Here is a 22,942-nt window from a genome sequence, read left to right on the forward strand (position 1 = left end):
ATTTTACAGATAGCTTTTTAATAATAATTGCAAATCTATAATGACAAATTCAACCTGCTAGCATCGTTCAAGTATACATATATAGCTTATACATCCTTAATGGTCTCTCCATGATATAATAAATTTGTACATAGCATGTTTTGATAAGATCATTACACATTTATGTGCCAATTCTGACTGATCTCCCTATACGTGCTAATATTTCTTCTCTTGCATACAGTTTGCAAGTTATTTGATGCCAGAATTGATACAAAGGAATACCAGAATGAACATTTCGGTAGCTCTATCGAGGAATGGATTACGTCGTATTATTAATGTTAATCCGACATAGTCTCAGCACATGCAGTCAGCTTTACTACATCATCATGCAAGTGTGTCATAAATACGTATGTACAGATGGCTAGCCAGCGTGCTAGTAGGTATATGTATGTATATTATATCGCCGGGAACGGCGTGGAATCGCACTGGGCTGTCCGTTTTCTCGGACGGCTAACCCAGAAAATGCTCGTTGGCGCTTTGTCCTCTGCCTCGGGGACACGACTGCCTTGAGCTTTCCGCAGAAAGGACCCCGGAAATTAGTAAACGAGAAATTCCTTGAGAAAATTCCGTGCCGCTTTTGGATTCTAGTTAAAATTCCGGTCGTCGTTCTTGTCTCCTCGCAGAAACTTTTCCCAGATGCGAGTTAGATGAGAGAAACGGGAGCTCGGTCTATCAAAAGATGGCAGTCATTAACCGGGGTATAATTACATGTTCTTGATGCGGCGCATTACTTTGCCAGTGAACATATAAAGAGTAGGAGATAATTTTTATGAAACTTCTGTGGACGTTCAACGAATAAAATATTCAACGAATGGAACTACGGCTTCAGCTTTCGTTAGAACTTTATGAATGAACATCATATTTCTTCAAAGCACGATCACCTTCGGTAATGGAAAAACCTCGAGCGTCAAGGGTTAATCGATGAATAGGACGGTGAATCGGCGTTACGAGGGATAGATGATAAAGGGGTGAATGGGGCGGAGACGAGAATAAAGCGATTGACGAAGCAACCGACCGAACTGGCGGATTATCGGATTAACCGGTATATCCGGTGTGCGTAAACTCCGGGAAATGTACGTGTATCGTTATCAGGATATATCTACTTCTAATAATTAAAGTGATCAAGTGACACTCATCACCTAAGACGTTGGGTGTGATCCTATTTTCGCATCTAAATTAAAATCTATTTAACTGTGTAACAAATATGTCAAAAGTAGAGCGAGAAATCAATAAGTTAGGGATAATCGTTTAGGGTGTTGGAATTAAAGCTGCGCGTGACGGTATGTGTGCACCCTGTCGCGTGTCCCAATAGGATTTCGCGAAATTAACGTATGACCTGGTTCCCGGGTCGAACGAAAGGAAGTATGCGTGTACGTGGATGCATACATACGGAAAATACGTAGCACAAGAGCCTCTAGGACTCCATGAAAACAAATTGCCGGCTCGTTGTCGTGGCAGTGGCAAAAAGGTCCGCGTTTCGTGGCCGATGGGTCGCGAGGTCGATGCTCTCCGGGCGTGCCGTGCAGTGCCGTGTGACGGGAAAACGAGCGAGAGGAACGCGAGCCAGAGGATATATTCGAAGGAACGCGCCCGCGTGTCACCGAGGAAACGTCCGCGAAAGTATTTTCCGCTTTGTCGCGTCGCGCAGAGAACGTCGACGACGACGACGACGCGACGGTCTCGTATACGGGCTTAAATAAGCCTCGACGATCCGTCGCGACGCGTCGTCGTGCCAGAAACACTGCCAGAGCGAATACATCCCCGAGCCGAGTTTTATCGGCTTACCCCTACTACCGAACAAACGGCGAACTTACCCGGTAAACTTTCTCTCCCGCGTTCTCTATCAATTTCATCGTCGTTCGTCCCGGGTCACGCGCGAATCTCGAGGAATGCAATTAAGAGCGTAACGCTGTCCGCTTCCCGAGCTTGCCAAGCGACAATATCTTGGACAGTAACGAGAAGAACAAAAACTGAAATCACTTGCCGATTCAGCTAGTAGAGTGAGGATCTTTCACGGATCTTTAGTCTAACACGGGATGCTGTTTAACTGACGAGTAAATCACAACGAATTTTTCAAATCAACTGTTGAGTACTATTCCTTGTAAGAGGTTCTTTTCGAATTGTAATTATCTTTACAACGAGATTCATTGTAAACATTTTTATTTCATCTATGCGATATAATGGCTTTATTCAGATGTTACGTTAGTTTCGTTCAATGCAAATTGTGATCGAATAGGACAGCCGTTTCTCTTCTCCCTTGTTTCCGATCTTATCGTTTCCTCGAAAGTTGGCTACAATCTAAAAGATATTGCGCACTTTGTGTATCTTGCAGGTGCTCTTGTTTCCCGAGGAGGGCTGGGCAAGAAGCGCGAGCAGTTCCTATTGGACTTTGACGCCGTTCTGGTGGAGTCGAAGTCGATGCAAGGTGGTCGAAGTAGCTGGAACCAGGAGGTGAGTCTCGTTGAGTACCGAAAACGTTAACGATGGGATCCACCCAGCGAAGAAAGAGGGGGTGGTTGCAGCCGGGTCGCGCGCGCACGTACACCGTTATGACGTTTCAGCTATAATCGTATTCCCACCGCGAACGGAAATTTGTGCTTTTAGGTTACGTGGGCGGAATCCCTATCCCTTGCTTAACGTTGCCGCCACCCGAGAATTACAGGGACGATGCGTTCGAAATTACCGCTACCCTCTTATTTCCTCCTCGTAACCCCCTTCTCCCACGTTGGCGCTCCGTTTTCCCTTTAACCTTTCCAGTTCTAATCTTGATATATACATTTTCTCCGAGGTTCGTACCTCGTAACAATTATCTATTTTCGACATTGACATATTGTTTTCTATTTTAGATTATAACGATACAACCTTGTAATATATATAATATATAAACCTTGAGACCTTACCGCAAATATATGACACGGATTCTATTTTTGAAAAATTATTCATTATCAGTTTACGCTGTATACATTAACAGCAGATCGACGATGCACTAACCGTGTTCTGAGTGAGAAATCGGCGCTTGCAGCGGAACAAGCTTTGAGCGTTCCCCCCCGGGAATTTGTTCGGCACCGCCGCGGCTCGGTATCGAGACCGCGTTAAGTCAAGGCAAACAAACCGGATCCTCGATTCGTATACTGCTTCCAACTTTCGTACGGAGCTACACAGCAAACACGGCTCCGCTCCGACGGTGTTTGCAACCTTGGACCGCGTTCGCACGCGACACCGGTCAAAGCTCGCGATTTCGTTTCTGGATGCTCCTAAGGTCCGGGTCAGAGTTGCAGGAGTACACAGTCGAGTATTAATCGTCCGCTTTGATGAAACTTTTTGCAGACTTGCAATTGTATTACGGCTCTAATCCGAAATCTTAATGACTCACGAAATACTAAACCAGAATTGAGATGCAAGGAGATATCGCTAATTTAGAGAATGCGTGTGTTCTCACAAATGAATCAATATCATGTTTGATATCATCCTTTGTTTGTTGATTTTATTATCAAATCTTGGAAAATGAAACTTGGTTTTATAAAATATAATATATTCAGTCGACGAGTGTAGTTTGAGTCGTCTCATGGTAAATGCATAAAAAGATTATTTTTATCTGATCTGTAAATACATTAGTATACGGTTTTGCGAACGCGGCGAAAGTTTTCTCGAAAATTATCCCGCGAAAGTGAAACAGAAGAGAGAAAGTGTTTAGTTCGCGCTTACGGTTTATCGACGCCGATTGAAATTCGTCGACCGCGATGTTTTATGGAACAGTCTAGCAGTTTAGCCTGTGAATCGCAGCCGATCCCGATAGCGCGCCGTTAAGTTAACGCCCGCGCGTTGGCGAGTTGGAAGAAATTTTATTCGAGCGAACGGGTGAAAAACGAATAGAAGCGAAACGAAGCGAAGCGGAGCGGGCAATCGATGCTTGTACGCGTAGAATGGAACGCGAGGCATCGAAAGGGTGCTTCGCCGCTTGGAACTTTCCCTTGCGAAGCGAATCGAGGAGTACGCGGCGGCGGCCGTGGACGAGGTATAGGGGTTGGGGGGGGTGAGGTGGGGGGGAGTAAAAGTCAAAGCGGCAGCCAGAGCCACGGTAGATTTTAAACCGAGTGTTGGATCCGCCGCACTTCAATGGAGAGCGTTTAAACTTTTAATGATCGTCGCCGGCTGAAGCGCTCGCCGGAATAAGCCCCTCGAGTCCCACCGGGTAGGGCTGCGCTCTTCTTCTCTCCTCTCCTCTCCACCGTCTTTCTCTTCTCTTCGCTCCCTCTGCTTCCGAAAACGACTCCCCATCCCGCATTTTTTTCCTCCCGACCACTCTTTTCTTATTAATTATTCTTGGCTCGTTTCGCGGGCACGATTTCTCCTCGGCCGACTAGAGCGGCACGTTTTATTTATTCTCGCACGTTTCGCGAATTCCGTCCCGCTCCCGCCGCCCCCGTTACGCGTTCGCGTCGCACCCTTGCCTCGTCCTCGGGAATTACTCACGGTTTTAAATCGGTTTAACTACCCGCGAGATCGCCACCACGTGTTCGTAATTCTCGTTTCCTGCGTGGTCGGTCAAACCACTTTAAGCTCTTCGAATTCTCGCACTGAACTGGTACTGTCTGATGTCTATGAAACTGGAGTAATCCTGTGACTGAAAACTGGGAAATTATTTTACTACTGTTCAGAAATCATCTTTTCTTCCGTCTAATAAAAAATCGCGATAAAATTCTAGCAGTTCTGATTAAATATCTCTGTCTGATCTGAGAGGAATCCTAAAATCGAGAAATTTGCACGTTTGTGTCGCTCGCTGTACATAAAAAGTTGTAATTCGCGTAACGCGGTAGGCGAGGGGACAGGTAATCGCATTAGCGATTCGCGAAACGATAAAGCGCTTAGGTACACGCGAGCCAGTGAAATGTTGACCCGTGAGAATCGGTACGGCTGTCCGTCGGAATGCTTGTTCCTTTAATTCGATATCCGCTGGAAATAAACCGGCTGCTTGTACGTGAAAACGTACAAACAAGGAAACTCTTGCCCATTAAATTCTCATTAAGATTAAATCTGTAAAGAACTTACCTACACTTTCTCCGTTTGGCGTATCGTTTGCGATGGTCCCAGTTAAAGGCAATAAATGTTCCTTTATTTATATGCTCGTTCGATCGGTTGTTCTCTCCAACTAACTAAAGTATTCAACGCACCGCTATGAAGATTAATTAAATATTGTTCGACATGCGAATCTCCAAACCTATTAATAAATCAGTCAAGTGTACGAACTAAGCCTTCTACTTTGCCTTGATATTAGACCCACGCATCTGTACTTGTTTAAATGATATGCGAACATTGTAAACGATGCGCACGAGGAGCTGATAAATTTTTTAAAAACATTTATTTTTCGATAAATACGCACCACCTCCGTCACCTGATTTGAATCTGTTATAGGTATAGCACTCAGGCCAAAATGGTAGACACGGGGACAGGCACGCTTTACATAATCGGCTCCTTCAAGAGGATGACCACTGATCCCGATTTCAAGGTATCTTACATGGTTTTCCACTTATAAATTCAATATATCGAAGCGGATCAATTAATTAAGGGGATAGGGTACTCATGTGACTTTTCAAACACGCGTCGGTAAAATTTTAACGTTTTTTGCTGTTTTATCGATAACCAGGCAAAAATAGAGCAAAATATGGGTTTACGGGAATACACTTTTCGTCCTTATATGAGAATATTTTCCGGTTGTCAGGTACCTCTTCAGAAAGAAAAAAGTCAAATCTGGCGCGATCTGGTCATTATTTAATCAGAGTCTACCCCTTTAACTGTACAGAACAGAAAATTCACATAAAAAGTATTGAAATAAATTCCACGTAGAACGAGTCAGATAGTATTTCTTTTTCCTCTAAAAAATATTGCAATCTTCTGAGATGAAATAAGATTAGTAACAATGATCAGTATAAAATGACGTATCGATACATCTGGATGTGAAATAGGACTGTGACCGTCGGTATTTTTCTGTGGACAGTTGTACCTGACGTCGAACGTGTCGTCGAGCGACTTCAACATGGGCTACAGTATGACGGGCACGTTGGAGCGCGGCTGCAAGAAGACGAACTCCTTCCAGATGACTCATTTCGCAGTGATTCGTCGACGAGACTACGAAAAGGCGTACGAGGACTCGAATCCCACCTAGTGCCCGTCCACACCCACGCTATCCGAGTGCGTGGACTGCGAACATTACGCGTAGCAGGCGTACAGAAGGAAAAGCAACACGGGTGTTTGAAACCGAATTACATAATGCATATTCTCGATCCGAGCGCTCCCGACGATCGAGCGTTTCCTCACGGTTCTATTCCATCGGGATCGAATTCTCCGCTCCGAACCGCGATACGAGAAATCAAAGAAGCAAGCAAAAGAGAAAACCACAACACGTCCAAAGGTAGCGTTTAACTTAGGTCGAATTTAAGTAGTTTTTAAAACTAGGCGGCGAACGAATACCGAAAGTCGAGTATACATGCACACGGGGTAACGGTGATCGAGGAAAAAAGTATTCACTAAAGTATTAGCACGTAAGTTATTTCCTACGCGTCCTTCTTTACGCGATGCTTTATCGTCCACCGACAACTTTTAATCGGGTAACCGGAAAAAGTTTCCAAGGATTTATAGTACAAGACTCGACTAATTCTTAAATGTCAATATTAATCACAGTTTCTCTGACTTCCGTCAATTTACAGGTTTACATTATTTTCGATCGTTTGATTAAATTAATAGTTTTCTATGATAAATCTGATTAAATGAGTTTCCTAGCCAACTATTATAACTCCGCATAAACTTTTTCTAAAGCGTATCGCGTACCACGCTACGAACTTTCCTGATTTCACTGATATTTTAGTGAACGAAAGCCGCCGGTAGGAATCCGTATCTGATAAGATTATCTCTATCTTACACCTTAACTCTTTCACCAAAAATTTATAATGTACTTCATTGAATTCATTTTACTTTTGAATGATCTGTACATCCCTAAAGGCATTGCCAATCATTTTATCAGATACGGGTCGGCCGACTTGTTTCAATTTTTTCCGTTGCTAGCGAACAAAAAAGCGATAAATCCTTTGCTTCCGGATTGGTGGTACGTCTGTCGCGTAGCGGCCTCACGCTTCGACCTATACTTATTTTTGTTAAAAAAAAGGCGGTAGAGAGACGCGTAGAAAACGGCCGCTGCGCGACCATCGCCTCTCATCGACTTTCTCGAATCGACTCGATCGCGTTCGATGCTCGACTCCTCGTAATCGTGATTTGTACACACAATTTTTGTACCTTCGGCTTTGCTCAATAATCTGTGTATGTAATCTAAATACCAAAGAAAGAAGAAATACCACGGCAAACATAGATACGTAAGCTACGATCGTAAATTTATTCTGAGCGTTCGATGATTAGCAAAACGCGCTCGTCGGGCTAATTCGTTTGATTTTATAATTACGTCGATATTATACGCGTTTCTGATAGTCGGATCTTTTTTACTCTACACATGCATGTATATTCTTTTTAAACGTTAATCGAAGCAAGTTGTATTATACATTGCTATACGCGTTAACTATGAAACCAATAAGAACTGTCCACCTTTCTCGTATCGTTAAATTTTTAAGTATAATTCGATTTATGATAAAATCTAGTCTAGTGCAATCCTCATATTATACGACGTTACGTTCATACTGTACAGGGTACTCAATGATACGTGGGCAATATGTCAAGAACTGACTGTTATTTGACTTCTCCCGGCGCTTATAGATGCTGACATGTTACGCCCTGAAAATCTTTGATTGGTTTTATAGTTACGCAGCGGTTTATTAATCGTTATGATGTTTGCGGAGGACAGTGTAGTTGCGACAGAAGAAACGAAAGCGATCGAATCCAAGTAGACAGTATTCTGTGTGCCATCTACTTAGATACATATAGGTAGATATAGTCGACTGCTATTACGCGTTACAGGGTTGAAATGGTTTCGTTGGCGAATCGACGAGGATCACGTTATTCTTTTATCTCTTCGTTTCCAACAGGGAATGCCCCGATCTTTTATTATTATCAAGAGAACGATCTTTCGATTCCTCGCCGATTCGCGATTACGCCACAGATGGAGAATCGCCAATAATATAGAGTTAACGGGATGTTCGTTTGACAGCTGGTAGGTAGAAGTTTGGAAAAAAAATTTGATCGATGTTATCGTAGAATATTAGCGTAGATTTAGATACGTGACGCTTTTTCTAGTAGATTCTCTCTGGTAGGATTTCTAGTAGACTAGACTTACCAGTAGTTGCTGTAAGTAAAGTAGATTTGTTCGACGTTAATGAGACCCGGTGATAACTTTGTGAATGCGTACGTATTTATAATTCAACCGAATGAGTATGAGAAATAGTCGGAAATATTGGAATATTTCCAGAACGTGAGGCAAGAAAATTAACAAAACAGTCGTTCTCCTATCACTTTTTAATATTCCTACTTCTTCATTGAACATCTTATCTTTATTCATATAATAAGCTGACAGATAAAAATTGGAGTGAATTTATGGCGCGAGAATTATCGTTCGGTTGGATTATATCATTTTACGCAATTGGCATGAAAGAACAAAAAATTGTCGTAATGTATTGTTGCAAGTTCGTGTACTTTTATCACACAATTTCCAGTTGAACGTAAAATAGTATAGCGACAGCGTCTACGGGTCTCATATAGATGTTCGCACGCTCGTGTAGAGAGAGAAAATACGGTAGGTAAAATTCTTGTTCTGTCTAATGTCTTCATACACGAAAGCACAAACTTAAACACAAACATAAACACAAACACAGATACAGACATATACAAATCTCTGTGTTCGCTTATTTTCAAGGTAGCCGATATACAAGTAGATATTTAGATATCGGTAGATAGCGGTTTAAGTGAACGTATACGTCCGATATCACGGTCCCTCCTAACTACTTAGCCGTAGCTTCGGCCCACCGATGCAAGCTCTCGTCGAATTCGAAAACGGTATCCATCTTCGTCAGCTGCACAAACGGGTCTCTAGTCAGTTTCACTCTTTTAATCTCTCCCGCTTGCCGGGTTCCGTTCAAAATCGCTGGTCCCCATTTTTCGGAAAATTATAGAAAACTGAGATTGATTCACGGATTCTCCCGGCTCTTATTCTTCTAGTCCAGATGTTACAATATTAGCACGAATATTTTAATCTTCTGCCTTTCTATCTGAATATTTAATATAGCTATATTCTTTTCGTTTAGAACTTAATTGTCGGTTAACTTTCTTGATAAATTACGAATCGATGCATTGAAAATCGGATTGTATCAGTAAATTATAAGTCGAATATTGTCACTTTGATGAACTAATTTAATGAAAACCTATCAAAGCTATTAAATAATATAATATCTGTTATTTACGTTTCATAAGTCCTGGGCGAAAATAAGAACTGTACGAACTCGTGTAATGATTGTACCGATGACCGTACTGTTTGGACATTGATACGGCGATTGGAACGGAGAACAGTGAGCGGGTTTAGAAGTCGTCTATGCCCTAAAGTAGAAAGATTTAACAAAGTAGACTTGTGGTAGTGGTAGTCGTAGAACAGTCGATGTGATCGTTAATTATTATCATCGTCATCGTCGCTTTTTCATCGCCAGCTGTGGCCCCGTTCGTCGATGCGACGGTCGCGCGTCCTCGTTTCCTCGTCGTGTCTTCGCCGGCCCTGTGATCGCGTCCGAGCAGCATATTTTTATTTTTTCTAGCCACCAGAGACCGATCTACGAATCGAGCGGTAATCGCAGCGACGAAGGGGACCCCGATCATAGCGAAACGCCGATAGTCGACTTCGTGCTAGAGAATCATAATGGAGTAAGTGAAAATCTTGATTTTAACTCTCCCGTAGAGATAATTATCGTAATCGTAAAAATCGAGAATCATTGAGAGATGTATAAGCAAATTTTTTCAAGGAAAATAGCCGAGATAACAAGTTCACGTTTCATACTTCCAATATTCTTGCTACCTATGACACATATCATCACCATATATTTTTATTACTGTGTTTATGACCACGCTGATATTTTTATAGTGTAGATAAAATATTTATTTATAGGGACACTTAGCCACAATTCAAGCAGGCAACCATTCGTCCTTTATTTACAACCGTATCAGACATTTTATATACGTTTCCTTAGTACATCGCATATTTCATTCGTATCCTCAAATACACTTTAAACCCGCGAACATTCGGCATCTATTTGTAACCATATTTATATACCTGACTTTTATTCAGTGCGTAAACATTTTACAGCCATATTATCTTTTAGAAGCCATTCTGCAGACCTGAAGATACCCATTAGATACATACGCAATCAATTGACTTACTCCATTATAATTTTCAATCGCTGTACGCAAGCATAGATTCGATAGTGGACACAGGCACGGTAGAAGAGTAGCTCGATTTTAATTGGTACGCTTGTACCCTAATTCAGTTTCGTTGAAAGTAATTCCTTCGTCTAGTCTAGTTCAAATAGCTCAAGCTGTCTGCTCCCTTCTGATTTGTTTGGTTTGGTAGAATTGAATGTACGTAGATAATTAGAATGTATGTACACAGAATGTAGTAACACAGTAGCAAAGCTTACATCTCTTTATTGCCGAAACATGATGCATACATATATATTATAAACTATGCATATACATACACGTAATTATTATTAGTCTTCTGAATGCGAACAGAAACGTATTCGTATTCAAAGCTATGGCTGTGATTTATGATATTAACTGGATGAAACGGTTCGTAAGATACTAACTATATGTATAATATATATACACACATAGGTATATTATAATGTAACTTATAAGTAGGTTTATGACGACGCATGTACTATAGCGACAAGCGATATTTTGCCAAATCGTTGCGCTCAACAAAGGGCTTGCGTTTTCCTCCGATATGTTAACGCAAGATTTCGGATCAAAAAAATTTCGACAAGCGATTCGCGAAACCGTCCCGGAAATGCTGTACACGTCTGGGAGATCGTTTGGAACCGGATTTCCCCTACTAAATATGCATCAATTAAATTCTTCACATATAATTTCATATAAAGGCTTCGTATATCATTTTATGTAAAGGCAGAACATGAAGTGGCTACGAAGATATATGGTTCCATATTTAATCAAATAATTATTAGAATGTTCAAAACAACAACAACAACAACAACGATACTCGATAAGATGTAATCAAGCTTGAATGATTAATGACTGGAGGAATCATTGAAATTTCAGATTCTTGACGATAATTCTAAAAACGGTTCGTGAATCACACAGAATGTTTTGACTGAATCTTGCGCAATCAAATGTATAATACTATGAATTTACAGGAACTTGACTGGCGCTCGTATGAACGCGATATGTTCCATCGTCCGGTGCTAAAATGATGCGTTCTTCTCCTAATACGTCTGTCTCTTACCCTGTAAAACTCAAAATAATCCTTTCTGTCCACCGATTTGGCCCTCCCTTCCTCCCTTGGTATCGAAAGCAACGAACTATCGCCGCCGTGACTAAAGAAGTACTGGCGGCGGTCCAGAATCAAAACGGAACACAGAAAGAAATCAAAGATTGCGATGAACGTTGCTCAGAAGAAAGTCGGCGATTAAGTATAATATTTTGTATCGTAGAATACCGCCAAAGTTGATGCCACCGATGTGTCAGTAGTAAATTCTGTGGTTAAGTGCATTTCTGGATCGAGTTGAAACCATTTAAAATAGCCATTAATTACATTGCAGCACGTTAAGTTCAGTTCAATTTTAATCAAACCCGAACATTGTTTTTTGCTGTATTGATTTATTTTTTATTGCTGTATTAATAATGTAGGCGAGAAAAAGTGTCATTTTAATGGTTTTTACTCGATGGTCACGGACAGTATGAACGGTTTGGATATCGGATGTTATCGCACCGAACGGTACGAGATTTCACCGGTATGATTAATGGTAAAGGAATCGACGCGATTCGATGGCGAGGCGAAGGGTCGCGCCGATATCAAACTTATAAGCCCGGATAATACCGGTGCGAAACCGATAAAAGAATAAAAGAAAAATAACGCGCATCGATGTATTTTCACTACAGTCCTGTCTACAGTCAATTCATTTTGTATTTATACCTAATCTATGTATCTATCGTCATAATTTATGCCGAAATAAATGTTACATTTACGCACAACGGAACGATCGCCATTTTATCTGTCCACCTTCCACTTCATCGTTACGTTACAATAATACTTGCCTTTGATATTACTTATTTCACGATTAGCATGCATTATGCCAATATCGTTTCCATAAATCATTGGAATGAGGTAATACACGCATAGATGATTCACTCTACATAGTTTGTAATTCATATGCCACTTGGTCTATTTCTTACGTAAACCACTACTGCAACGATTAGACTTCTTTTCGTTGAGTGCAAAGACAAGTACGTCAGTTCTTAATTTCAGAAAATTTGCCTATTACTGATAGGAGTGCACTCATTGTTCCAAAATAGACGGTGATCGGTGAACGTTTAGCTTGGTCGGACGTCAATTATCGAACATTGGAGCGCGAGTATCTAATTAACGCGACGCGACAATGCATTTAGGTGCGCTGTTCGAACGCCTCGAAAATTTCACCACTTTGTATGCGTAGGCGCGGTGGTGCGGCGAGTCGATCTGCAGCAAGCAGGGCTCTGGCTCGAAATAACTTCGTTTTCGATACCGGTTAATTTAATTGTCTCGAGATAATATCGTAGAGCGCGCACGCTTGAATTTCAAAAGCTCCTGGCGTGAAGGGTTTCCGGCCGAACCGCACGTTTCATGCCAAAGTGAAGAACTATTGGTACTCATTTAATAAACGCGTTGCAGCTGTAACTCCGTGCAGTACAAAGCGTGCGTGTGACTGTACGAGAATGAACATACAGTGGCCGTGTGAAGTCTACACGAAAGTTTGGAAAGAGAATTTGTGAAAGTTCCGACAGGCAGCAAGCCTCGAGTCTGCAAAATACTGCGGAACGTCCTTCCACCCGTTCTGTCGGCGAGCTATTTCGCGAGAACTCAGAAGTCGATGTTCTCCGTCCCGCATTTTTCAACCGTTCTCCTTTCTTACTAGAATTAAGGCGACTGCCGTTAGCAAGGAAGGGCCGGAGAACGAAGGCGGAGGGAAACTGGCGCCGGTTTTACTAGTCTCGGGCTTATCTCCGAGTTAGCGTCGTATTTAAGGAAAACACGAGGCGGAACCGCGGGAGATCGTGAGGAAAGTTGGCCGAAACGGTGAACACAATGTGTAAGTAGTGGCGCGCGTTTGCCAGCAACAACGGTAAATACAGTTTGCCGACAGTTTGGTGTCTCTCGGTTTCCCCCTTTAACGTCCCAATTGTTCCCGCTACTCTCATCGTCTCGTAGGATTTTCGGTGTTAGTCTTTCTCTCTCTCTCACTCCTGCCTTCTCTGCTCGGATTTCTCTCTGCGGATGGAACTCGAGACGGAACGTCGAGGGAAAGAGGAAAAGTTCCCTCGAACTCGCGTCGCGCGCGCGTTCGCGTGCAAACCGAAATCCAACTTTTTTCTAACAAGCCGGATCACCCGCGACCTACTTCTGGCTGGTCCATCTCGATTTTCACCCTCCTCGCTCGCCTGACCGTTTCGATGGAATTATCGATCCATCTCCATAGATATACACCACGTAGGAAACGATAGGAGATTTAGTAGAAAATTGCTGGACGGGTAACGATTGAGAATTCAACGAGTTTCTTTTCTTTAATTTCGTTCCTTTCCTCGATTCATTCTTCAATTTCAACAAAAGATTTTAAAAACGCAATATACTCTATGGAGTGAAAAGAATCGTTATCGTGGACCATTTATCACTGAGTCAATGAAATAAAACGTCTTACGCAATGTAGTTCAAGTATTTCATCTAATTGTTTTTATCACGCAAGGATGATGGTAAGATGTTAATTTCAGATTCCCGTAATTAAAGTCACATCTTAATTATCACGTAATTCCGCGTTTTAATTACAATTTATAAAGATCTTGACTGAAAGACTCATTAATTAGGTACGAAGGAGAACACCGTGGGCTTCTCGGCGAGAAAAGGTGAGAGTTGCGGTAGATAAGTATAATACATTGGAAAGGAACGCGGCTCGAAGGTCGCATACGTTTCTTGAACGAAGTGTAATTCTTGGCGAAGAAAACGGGGCGTGGGTTCGTTGAAAAGCGTGCATCAAGATCTCGCGGAACGCGAAGACCCAGTGTACAATCGTTGTCCCAGCGAAACGGCAGTTTCGCTTTGCCTGTCTCTCTCTCTCTCTCTCTTTCTCTGTACGTTTTTCTTTTCCTCGTCCGAGACGCAATTTAATTAACGCTGCCGGCGGAAAACAAAGCGGCGGAAAAGCTCTTTCGCGGAAACTTTTTTCGTGTCCTCCTGTCTACGGGGTAACACAGCATTTTGTACGTTTCCTTCTGTGAGGCGAGTTCATCTCGAATACGAGACACGACAAAGCTTCTCCGGGATAATTCGTAGCAGAAAAATATTGAAATTCTTCGAGGGGTTTGCTTGCCCAGCCAGTGGAACGGGAATCGCTATTATGAGTGATGGCAATCTTTGTATCAGAGGATGGTGTTGCATTCTGGCTTTGCATTATTGTTTAAATGCTCTCATCTTTAACGGAGAATGCGCGTTGTAGTAAAGTAACGTCAGACGCATATTTTCGTACACATTTCCGAATTTGCTCTCTCAGTGTTTATGTTTGCTCTACGGTGAATCGAGGAAAAAGAACAAGGATCCCGTGACTCGCGGTTAATTCGTTGCGATAACTGATTCGTCTATCTTTAGGCCGGCGAGTGAGTGCATAGCGCGTAATGAGCGGGGAAGATCGGTGCGCAAACAAACAACCGTGAAAACCGCAAATTACGAGAACTTTGAACAGCCCGCTCGTCGCGGTTCCGGCGACGGCTCGGCACGCGGAGACACGCAAAGGGATTATCTTTGTGTCATTAGCTTTTGACGCGACGCCGCGCCGGAACCTCGTTAACCCTCATCCATCCCCCGAAATTCAATTCGACGCAACTGTCGCAAAAAGGCTTCCTACTTTATCGTACAATACGTTTTCGTTACACGATTCACTTGAGGGAATTTGTGTACGCAATCTTATGTAAGAATCTGCAAAGATTGATTGCACAAGAATTTGATTGATTGTACGTGGATTTCATTTTCTCGCCTTTGATTCGTTTACCGTAGTCAATTTCTTACGTCGTGTAAACTCGTCGGTGAATTTTATTTGTTGTTCTCAAGGTACGCCGAGCCGGTTCCACGCCGTAATTGATTTCGTATGCAAAAAATTTCGTGGCACTATTAAAATTCGTAACGAACGTCGTACCGAGAAATCGTGAGCCTAACTCGACCTTTAACGGCGTAAGTTGTATCGATCCGATTACGTGCTCTCTACCAATATGAATATTATCATCAGCCTTGGTCACAAGACTTGCGATCATATGATCGCGAAACTTGTCTCGTAACTGAGGAGAATGACTTACTTATTTGCAAGCGAAACCAGCTGTCTCGACGCGACGCATCGTCTATCGTCGATGACGTTTTCCCCGTTCGTCGTCGAAGTAAATATAGCAACCTGCGTACAGTGAATTCCAACTGAAAGAGAGACGGTCAGAGTAAGTTCGTAGAGATGGCACAGTCGCGATGACACTATCACCGGAAATCACAGCTTCAGATTTTGCGCGAATCTAGATCTAAATAGATGATTGCGATACGACTTATGGTCAGGACGCGGTGACGTAAACGATATGAATCTGTAATAATAATTAATCGACTGGAACGACGTTTCGTTTCTCACCTCGAATATCACGTCGATCACTTGGGCTACGGACGGTAGTTCTGTTCGAACCGTCCCTCTCGTCGCACGGGAGCGTCCGTATCTGATTGCTTCCAAAGTTCTTGAAAGAAACGCAGTCCCCTCGATAACGATAACAAATCTACGCACCATAAGACCGCGAATTATCCAGGTTAGTTGTCGCCAGATCGCGAACGTGTCTCCGATTCTAGTTATCTTATCAAAGGAACTTCAAAAAGTTGCCTGTTTACGGATGTTTCGACACTGTCGGAAGCTATCCAATCATTAGTCATTTAACTGTAAACTGGAGCATTCGAGAGCGGCAAAAACGAGTTTGAGAAAATCAGATCCATTTGTCACGTATTTTACACGGTTTTAGACAGGAACAGACATACGTCGATATAAGGCAATAAGCAAAGTTTGCGAGGATATTGTCGATGGAAATCGGGACGGGAACCTGACTGTATACTTGATGAACGATAGTAAATCGGCGATATTGGAGGATGGTGTGACGCACGGTTCCGCGCGATAACTCTCGGACTTTAGTGGACAGTCGTAACTATTAAATCGTTTGACCCGTTTTAATTGGCAAGTTGAACCACTTCGAGTAGGACGGTTGCCAGTGAACGAAGCGACCGCTTCGCAAGTGCCGCGGAATCGAACGGTGGACGCGGTCCGATCGGTCGTTCGCCTACGGTTCCGATTTTCCATAGCGAGAACTGTAATTGACACACGGCAGGTGCATATAGAAAAAGATGGTGACGAACGGTAGCAGTGGCAACGGGAAAATCTCGACGATAAACGGTGAGAAACTGTGCTCGGGCTTGCGTAATTACCGTTGAGGGTTACACAATGCGCGACGCGACGTTGCGTTTTGGCGTCCGGACGCGCGCGACGGATCTGCTGTTTTGCCCGTCACGTTTCCCGTAATTTTGCAGTGGAACCCGACGACCCGTTGGATGGAGCAGCGGATATCGAGAGAGCGTTGACGGAGACAGGTCAGACGATGGATGTCAATTCGTTGGGATTCTCCGCAAACTCTTCTTCTCTTGTATATTCGTGTCGTTTGCAGGATATGGAAAGTTTAACGTGTTTCTATTGGTGGCCGCGTTGCCTGTCGCGTGGGCCGGGATCTTCGACACGACCACGACCGCCTTCTTTCTGGCTTCCGCCGAGTGCGAGTTAGACCTCACTTTCATCCGCAAGGGTGTCCTGGTCTCGATACCCTTCATAGGTACGCTGCCTCGTTCCCTTCCAGTTAAACATTCATTTCATTTGAAACAGTCAAACATTTCATTCATTGAGATTAATCGTATTTGAACCTTAAAAAAATCCGATTCTGAATTCTTAAGGATGTATTGGCTATACAGTCAGTTCCAAAAATTTATGTACCTTAGAAAAACGCATTTCCTATAATTAAAAAGGAATTAGACATCGGAAGAACAATGATTTGAAGAGAAATTTGTTCATAAAACACTGGCGATTCGATATGACCTTTTTCAAGTGTTTATCACCGTTTTTTCTGGATTATTTTCAAGATCAAATAAAGTTTTCTTTGGGTTATTGCTGATTATCATAAGAGTACATGCAAATTTTAGGTCACTATAATTTTTCAAAAAACCCATGAATTGATTTAAAATTTTACAAGTAGCTTTTTAATAGTAATAGGAATCTATAGTAACAAATTCAACGTGCTAGCATTGTTTAAGTATATAGCCTATACAGCCTTAAACAAATATCTCGTACGGATGAGTCTTCAATTGTCCCTTTTCGAATTCACGCAGCCATGACGTTGACCAGCTTCTTATGGGACCACGTAACACCCTACGTCGGGAAAAGGAACCTGTTCGTCCTCGGCCTCTTAGCGGATTCTATTCTCAATATCTTCTCTACCTCCGTTGATTCATACTACGTGATGCTGCTTATCAAATTTCTTAGCGGTATTCTGTGAGTCAAATCGATCTCTCAACAAGCATCGAAATATGGACGTTGCAACCATTGTCACGCACATATCTCGTTTAATATTGTTATCTGCGACCAAAGGATTTTCTTCCCACTTCGTGATTTACCAAACGTATTACTAGATAAAAAGATAAACTAATTGATATAATTTTTCAATGATATCGTAAAACTGTTGAAATCGTTCCTTATTTTTTAATCATTTGAAAATTAATCTTAATCTTTCATACATAGTAAAGTTCGAGAAAATTAGATTTCAAGGAAAAATGAAAGATAATCACTGTTTGTTTTCTGTATCTTTATCTGACACTTAAATACACATACTAGTCTGTGACCGGAAGAAATGGCTTTATATAAATCGACGACCTACTGTAAAATGTAACATCATGACGTCCGTGGTTCGAACAAGCTTACGTTCCCAGCTTGAATTATAAATTCACTCGGGGAGATGAAAATTTCAGCGCTGGGGGGCCATTCTCGATGGTTGCCGCTTACCTCTCCGAGTTTCACGCGACTAAATACAAAGCGAACTTCACGAGATGGGGCGGTTTCGCGATGAACGTTGCGATTGTTTTCCCAGCAAGTAAGTCGTAGCATCATCCATTTAATTTCCCTCGTTGTTCGAGCAACCGTATTTATTTTTCAGTAATCGCGTTCCTGATCACCCCTTTGACGTTCGTCGTGAACGTGTTCGATCGACGGTACTCCGCGTGGCGGGTTTACCTGTTGCTGTGTTCCATCGTGCACGTTGTCGGCCTCGTCACGGCCAGCACGCTGCCTCAGAGTCCCAAATTCTTGTTAGAAATCGGTAAACCGAACGAGGCTTTGAAGTTACTAGGAAAAATGTACTGCATCAATTTAGGGAAGCCGGCGGATACTTTTCCGGTAAGATCTCAGCTTTTTTTTTGTCAAACAAATTGTCGATCCTGGGAAAAGGAGTTGTGACGAACAATATACTTCAGCGTTTAATAAAAGTACAATGCATATTCCATACATTCTCAGTGACAACTTATTAAATGACTAGAATGCTTTTTTTCAAAATAACAATACTAATTACAATATTTATATCTACATAAAAATATAATTAAAACGACATTTCATTGATTTATAATGCAATTATAAAACGAAAGCTACTGAAACGATTTTTGGTAAAAACAAACACGAGATAGTATTTTCACAGTGGAATAAAAGTCGTTTCTCTCTGGAGATATGTCGCGTCGGCGGACAACACCGAACCCGTAATTCACTCGAGATTTCAAGCCAGTTTCGCTCCCATTGTTTTTCTCCTATCCACTTTATTCCTTTCCTCTTGTTCTTTTTTTTTTTTTAGATAAAAAGATTGCTCATATGGAAGGACCTACCGCTGTCGCAGCCGTCGTTATTCAAGGCGAACGCCGATAAGCTACGACTCGCCTGTTACAATACCAAACTTCTGTTTTCGTCGCCGTATTTGCACGCCGTCGCCTTTCTCAATTTCCTTCAATTCGGCAGCATGTTGGGGTAAGTCCTGCATGATTTATTAAGAAACACTTTCGTTTGCACCCCGCGTGTTGTACATTTGCGTAGATTTCACACGATGAGACTTTGGGTGCCGCATATGTTCATCATCTTGAATAATTTCGACAATGAGAGGTGGAACAAGGACCGTGCGCCGACCATGTGCGAGATGTTAGATCGCCGGAATACCATTCCGGCCAGGGATTACCTAGACTGCCCGGGTTTCGACAGTATTTGTATACAGGTCAGTATTTATTACGTGTACGATCGACTTTCAATATTCAGTACATGTATTTTAATGAATTCCAGAATCTGTTTGAAAGAAACAAGTTCATGTCGCGCAAGTTTCATTTAATAATAAAATAAATACTGAAACTAACATCTGAGAGTCTGGAGAATGTGCTCATGTATAATGTAATGTTAGGAAGAGTTTGAATGGTGAGAAGAATAATTTAAAGGATGTAGGAACAATGTTGTGAAAGAGAGTAGGGAACAGAGGATTTAGAAGAGAATACAATATGACAACTCTTTTTTAAGTGGACGATTAGGGCGACGGTATATCAGAATTCAGCCATCATCGCGTCATCGGCGGTCGTGTTTTCTTTCCTTGCCGGTATAATAACCACCACGAAATTTAGAAGAAAACTGATAATGGGTAAGAATCGTCATTGATTAACGACGATTATGATTATTATTCATTTTTTAAATCATAATATATATATATATANTTCATTTATTTCTATTAAACTATAACTAATTTAAACTAACCCATCCTACAACAAACATAAAATTAACTAACATGACTAGACATAAAAGGAATAGAAAATCAACAGATATATACTTTATCTTTCTTTTGGTGCACAATCACATATAAATTTAATTAAGATCATAATATAATTGATTTTATCTTACACAATTTTCCACGTAACTTCTCTAACCGCGGACGTATACTTAGTTTTGTGTACGTAACGTGTTCACATAAAATAGTGCAATTTGATGTAGTGCATTCTGAAATGCATAAGCTGGAACTGTTGCAGCCGCCGCCTTCTTCCTATCCGTGGTAAGCAGTTTTGGAATGAACTGGGCGCAATCTGCACCCTATATGCTGACGCTGGCAAGCGCTATCATCGTGACTATGAGGATAACGGGTAATATCGTTACTGCCGTGAACGTCGACGTTATTCCTATCCCTTTAAGGTAAAATACGCCCCCGTTGCAATTAACTCATCAGCTATTCCATATGTTCAAACGTTGTGTCGCGAACATTTATATCGTATGTATTATAAAATACATAATTACACTGTGTCGATGCATAGGAATAATTACGTAGCACTATGTTCTTATACACGACTGGATAACGTTTTCAAAAACTACAATTGCAGCAGTATGACGTTTCTTCAACCCTTGTTTCACTAAATTCATTCTAGAGTTCTCATACCTAAAGTTGTTTTTATTTATCACTTCAAGTGATTTCAATTTCATTTTACAACGATTATAGATCTACCAGTTTGAATATGCTGACGGCTGTAGGGAACGTGGGAGCCATCGTTGGGAATTTCGCGTTTTCCGCATTGTTGGACGTGGACTGTCTAGTAGGATTCATGGGAATTGGAGGTCTCCTGTTCGGTGAGTCACCGATTAAGACCGAATTCAACCCTGTTTTTCAACCCTCGTATCTGATTTATGTTCAGTTTGCTTTTGCGCATCCTTCTTCCATCCACAATCAGTGAGGGGATCATAGAAGAGACTCGATCCGGCGACTGAACGACTGTACCGGAGGAGAAATCTCATCGATTTTTCCCGTGATACGTGGAAACAGTACCGTCATCGTCGGTCGGCAACGCACCCTCGCCCCAATTGTGATATACCCGCAACGTACTTTATCGGTGTGTTATCAAATACAGAGAACTCTGCCTCTACTTCGCTACCAACTGAATTTTTTTATCGATTGTCAGAAATATTCTCCCCGGTGGAAACATATTTTAATAATTGTTAAATAAAACGTTTACCCAAATCGAGAGAACACTTTGATTACAAATTCCAATGAGAAGTACTTCAAATTCTAAACAGATTCCAGATTGCGTTACTATTATTTCTTACATAAATTCGATCGAGTGTCGTTGAATGTGTCATTCATCATTATCATTCTCTTTAAACTCGTCTCGGAAAAATTCAAATTGATTATGTAACAGCGAAGAACGCTTAAATAATCTTGAATATCTGATCAAATAAAAATGCTTGTATGTGTATAGACTTTCTGTTCCGCTGATTGACGAATGAACGAGCATCGATTCACGAATCCAATTAACAGTATAATAATGTGATTCATGGAACGTCCAATAATGCTACTCCAACTCGAACGCGACAATTGGCGCGCACAGTATTCGCACACAGTGCGCCTTGTTGCGCAAGCCGGGTAACATAAATAATGTCGGAATCGAAAGATCGATCGCAATTTTATATGCAAGTCTAACCGAATTCAATTCCGATCTTAATTTTCACAAAAACTATACCAACAGAGAGGAATATTATTATTACCTTGAGAGGAAAAGTAAAAATATTTTTCTTTATTAAAGAGACCAGAGTTTGATATTAAACATAATTCGAATAACTAAGAAGGAAAATTGACTTACCCAATTATAGGATACAAAAACAGAAGCTGCTTAAGCTTAAAATTGTATAGGACCTTTCTTGTAGAGAGCGACGAGATCTACAATTTCTATATAAAAGTTTTTCGCTAGCATTAATATTTAACGAGTTATTGACGAAAAGCTGTTTTTTCGTTTTTCTTCTTAATTACAGGCAATTCTTCTTTGTAAGGTACATAAACTTTTGGAATTGACTGTACAGCCAATACATCCTTAATATTGCCTGAATGACTCGATTTCGTTCATGAAATCGAGATTCAAATATAATGCACACACCCACGTTATCGCTGTAAGGATCAAGTTATCCTTCACCGTATAAGCAGAATGCAGAATATAAATTATATATTTTCAGTCACGTCATACATATTTATTTAGATACATATGTATAATCCTTTTTAACGCCTGCCGAGACGGCATTGTTAATTAATGCGCAAACAGTATTTACAATTCCACCGCTCAAGCGTGTGATCAGCATTTTCGTTTAAAAATATTTTACCAGTATGTGCATATACTTAACTCATACTAAATGAACTTGAACAGCATCTTTGAAGCATATACTATACACTATTTCTTTATTTTTATTATTTTATTATTAGATTGTCTGAGACTAACAATAGTATTCAGTCAAATGATTTTATATAGTAACATAAGTAATGTGATCAATCTTTACGATATATCGCGATTCGTCGTTACAATGAATGTATTCCGACGGATGTTGGTCTAAAATCGAAGGAGGACTGGGAGGCAGGAAGCAGGATTAGTCTCGTTCGTATTCCGACCGAAGACATATCTGCATCGTTCTGTTCCAATCGAACCATTGACCCCTCTAAACTCTTAGTCTGTATTGAATTGGAATTATTATCATCAATAAATAGAATTCATTACTATAGTAATATGAAATAAATATAGTAATTCTAATATAGAAATTCTCGATTATATACCTTAATTTTTTTTGTT

General features: G+C 41.3%; 3 protein-coding genes across 7 annotated transcripts in view; 2 read left to right on the plus strand and 1 right to left on the minus strand.

Moving 5' to 3' along the window:
- Window positions 1-12,233, plus strand: part of LOC108629269 (uncharacterized) — a 26,058-nt gene extending 13,825 nt beyond the window's left edge. Inside the window, exons 4-6 of the mRNA XM_018031841.2 lie at window positions 2,372-2,490; window positions 5,452-5,545; window positions 6,035-12,233. Coding sequence (XP_017887330.1) covers window positions 2,372-2,490; window positions 5,452-5,545; window positions 6,035-6,202 — 381 coding nt within the window. The 3' untranslated portion in view covers window positions 6,203-12,233. The remainder of the gene's footprint in view (window positions 1-2,371; window positions 2,491-5,451; window positions 5,546-6,034) is intronic.
- LOC113464844 (uncharacterized) overlaps window positions 1-16,036 on the minus strand; it is a 31,879-nt gene extending 15,843 nt beyond the window's left edge. The window contains exons 1-3 of one of the 2 annotated variants that reach the window (XM_026817175.1): window positions 15,885-16,036; window positions 15,571-15,682; window positions 14,495-15,478 (exon numbers count right to left, since the gene is read on the minus strand). In XM_026817175.1, the coding sequence (XP_026672976.1) occupies window positions 15,468-15,478; window positions 15,571-15,682; window positions 15,885-16,034 (273 nt within the window). In that variant the 5' untranslated portion in view covers window positions 16,035-16,036 and the 3' untranslated portion in view covers window positions 14,495-15,467. Of the gene's footprint in view, window positions 1-14,494; window positions 15,479-15,570; window positions 15,683-15,884 lie in introns of those variants that run through there. The other variant, XM_026817174.1, reaches the window with a different exon arrangement.
- On the plus strand, window positions 12,672-21,357 carry LOC108629293 (synaptic vesicle glycoprotein 2A). 4 transcript variants are annotated; one of them, XM_026817171.1, is made up of 13 exons: window positions 12,675-13,322; window positions 16,261-16,685; window positions 16,820-16,879; window positions 16,954-17,115; window positions 17,666-17,828; window positions 18,302-18,423; window positions 18,487-18,725; window positions 19,171-19,340; window positions 19,407-19,581; window positions 19,875-19,992; window positions 20,375-20,534; window positions 20,836-20,963; window positions 21,029-21,357. In XM_026817171.1, exons 2-13 carry the CDS (start codon window positions 16,637-16,639, stop codon window positions 21,076-21,078), a joined length of 1,596 nt encoding a protein of 531 aa, XP_026672972.1. In that variant the 5' UTR covers window positions 12,675-13,322; window positions 16,261-16,636; the 3' UTR covers window positions 21,079-21,357. The 4 variants fall into 4 exon arrangements, with proteins under 4 accessions (XP_026672974.1, XP_026672972.1, XP_026672973.1 ...); XM_018031890.2 differs by lacking the exon at window positions 12,675-13,322 and adding an exon at window positions 15,934-16,053; XM_026817173.1 differs by lacking the exon at window positions 21,029-21,357 and having other exon boundaries at window positions 12,672-13,322; window positions 20,375-20,485; window positions 20,836-20,946.
- Window positions 21,358-22,942: the final 1,585 nt, after the last annotated feature.

This window comes from Ceratina calcarata, unplaced genomic scaffold, assembly GCF_001652005.2.
Source record: "Ceratina calcarata isolate Rehan_Ccalc_2016 unplaced genomic scaffold, ASM165200v1 scaffold557.2, whole genome shotgun sequence".
NCBI lineage: Eukaryota > Metazoa > Arthropoda > Insecta > Hymenoptera > Apidae > Ceratina > Ceratina calcarata.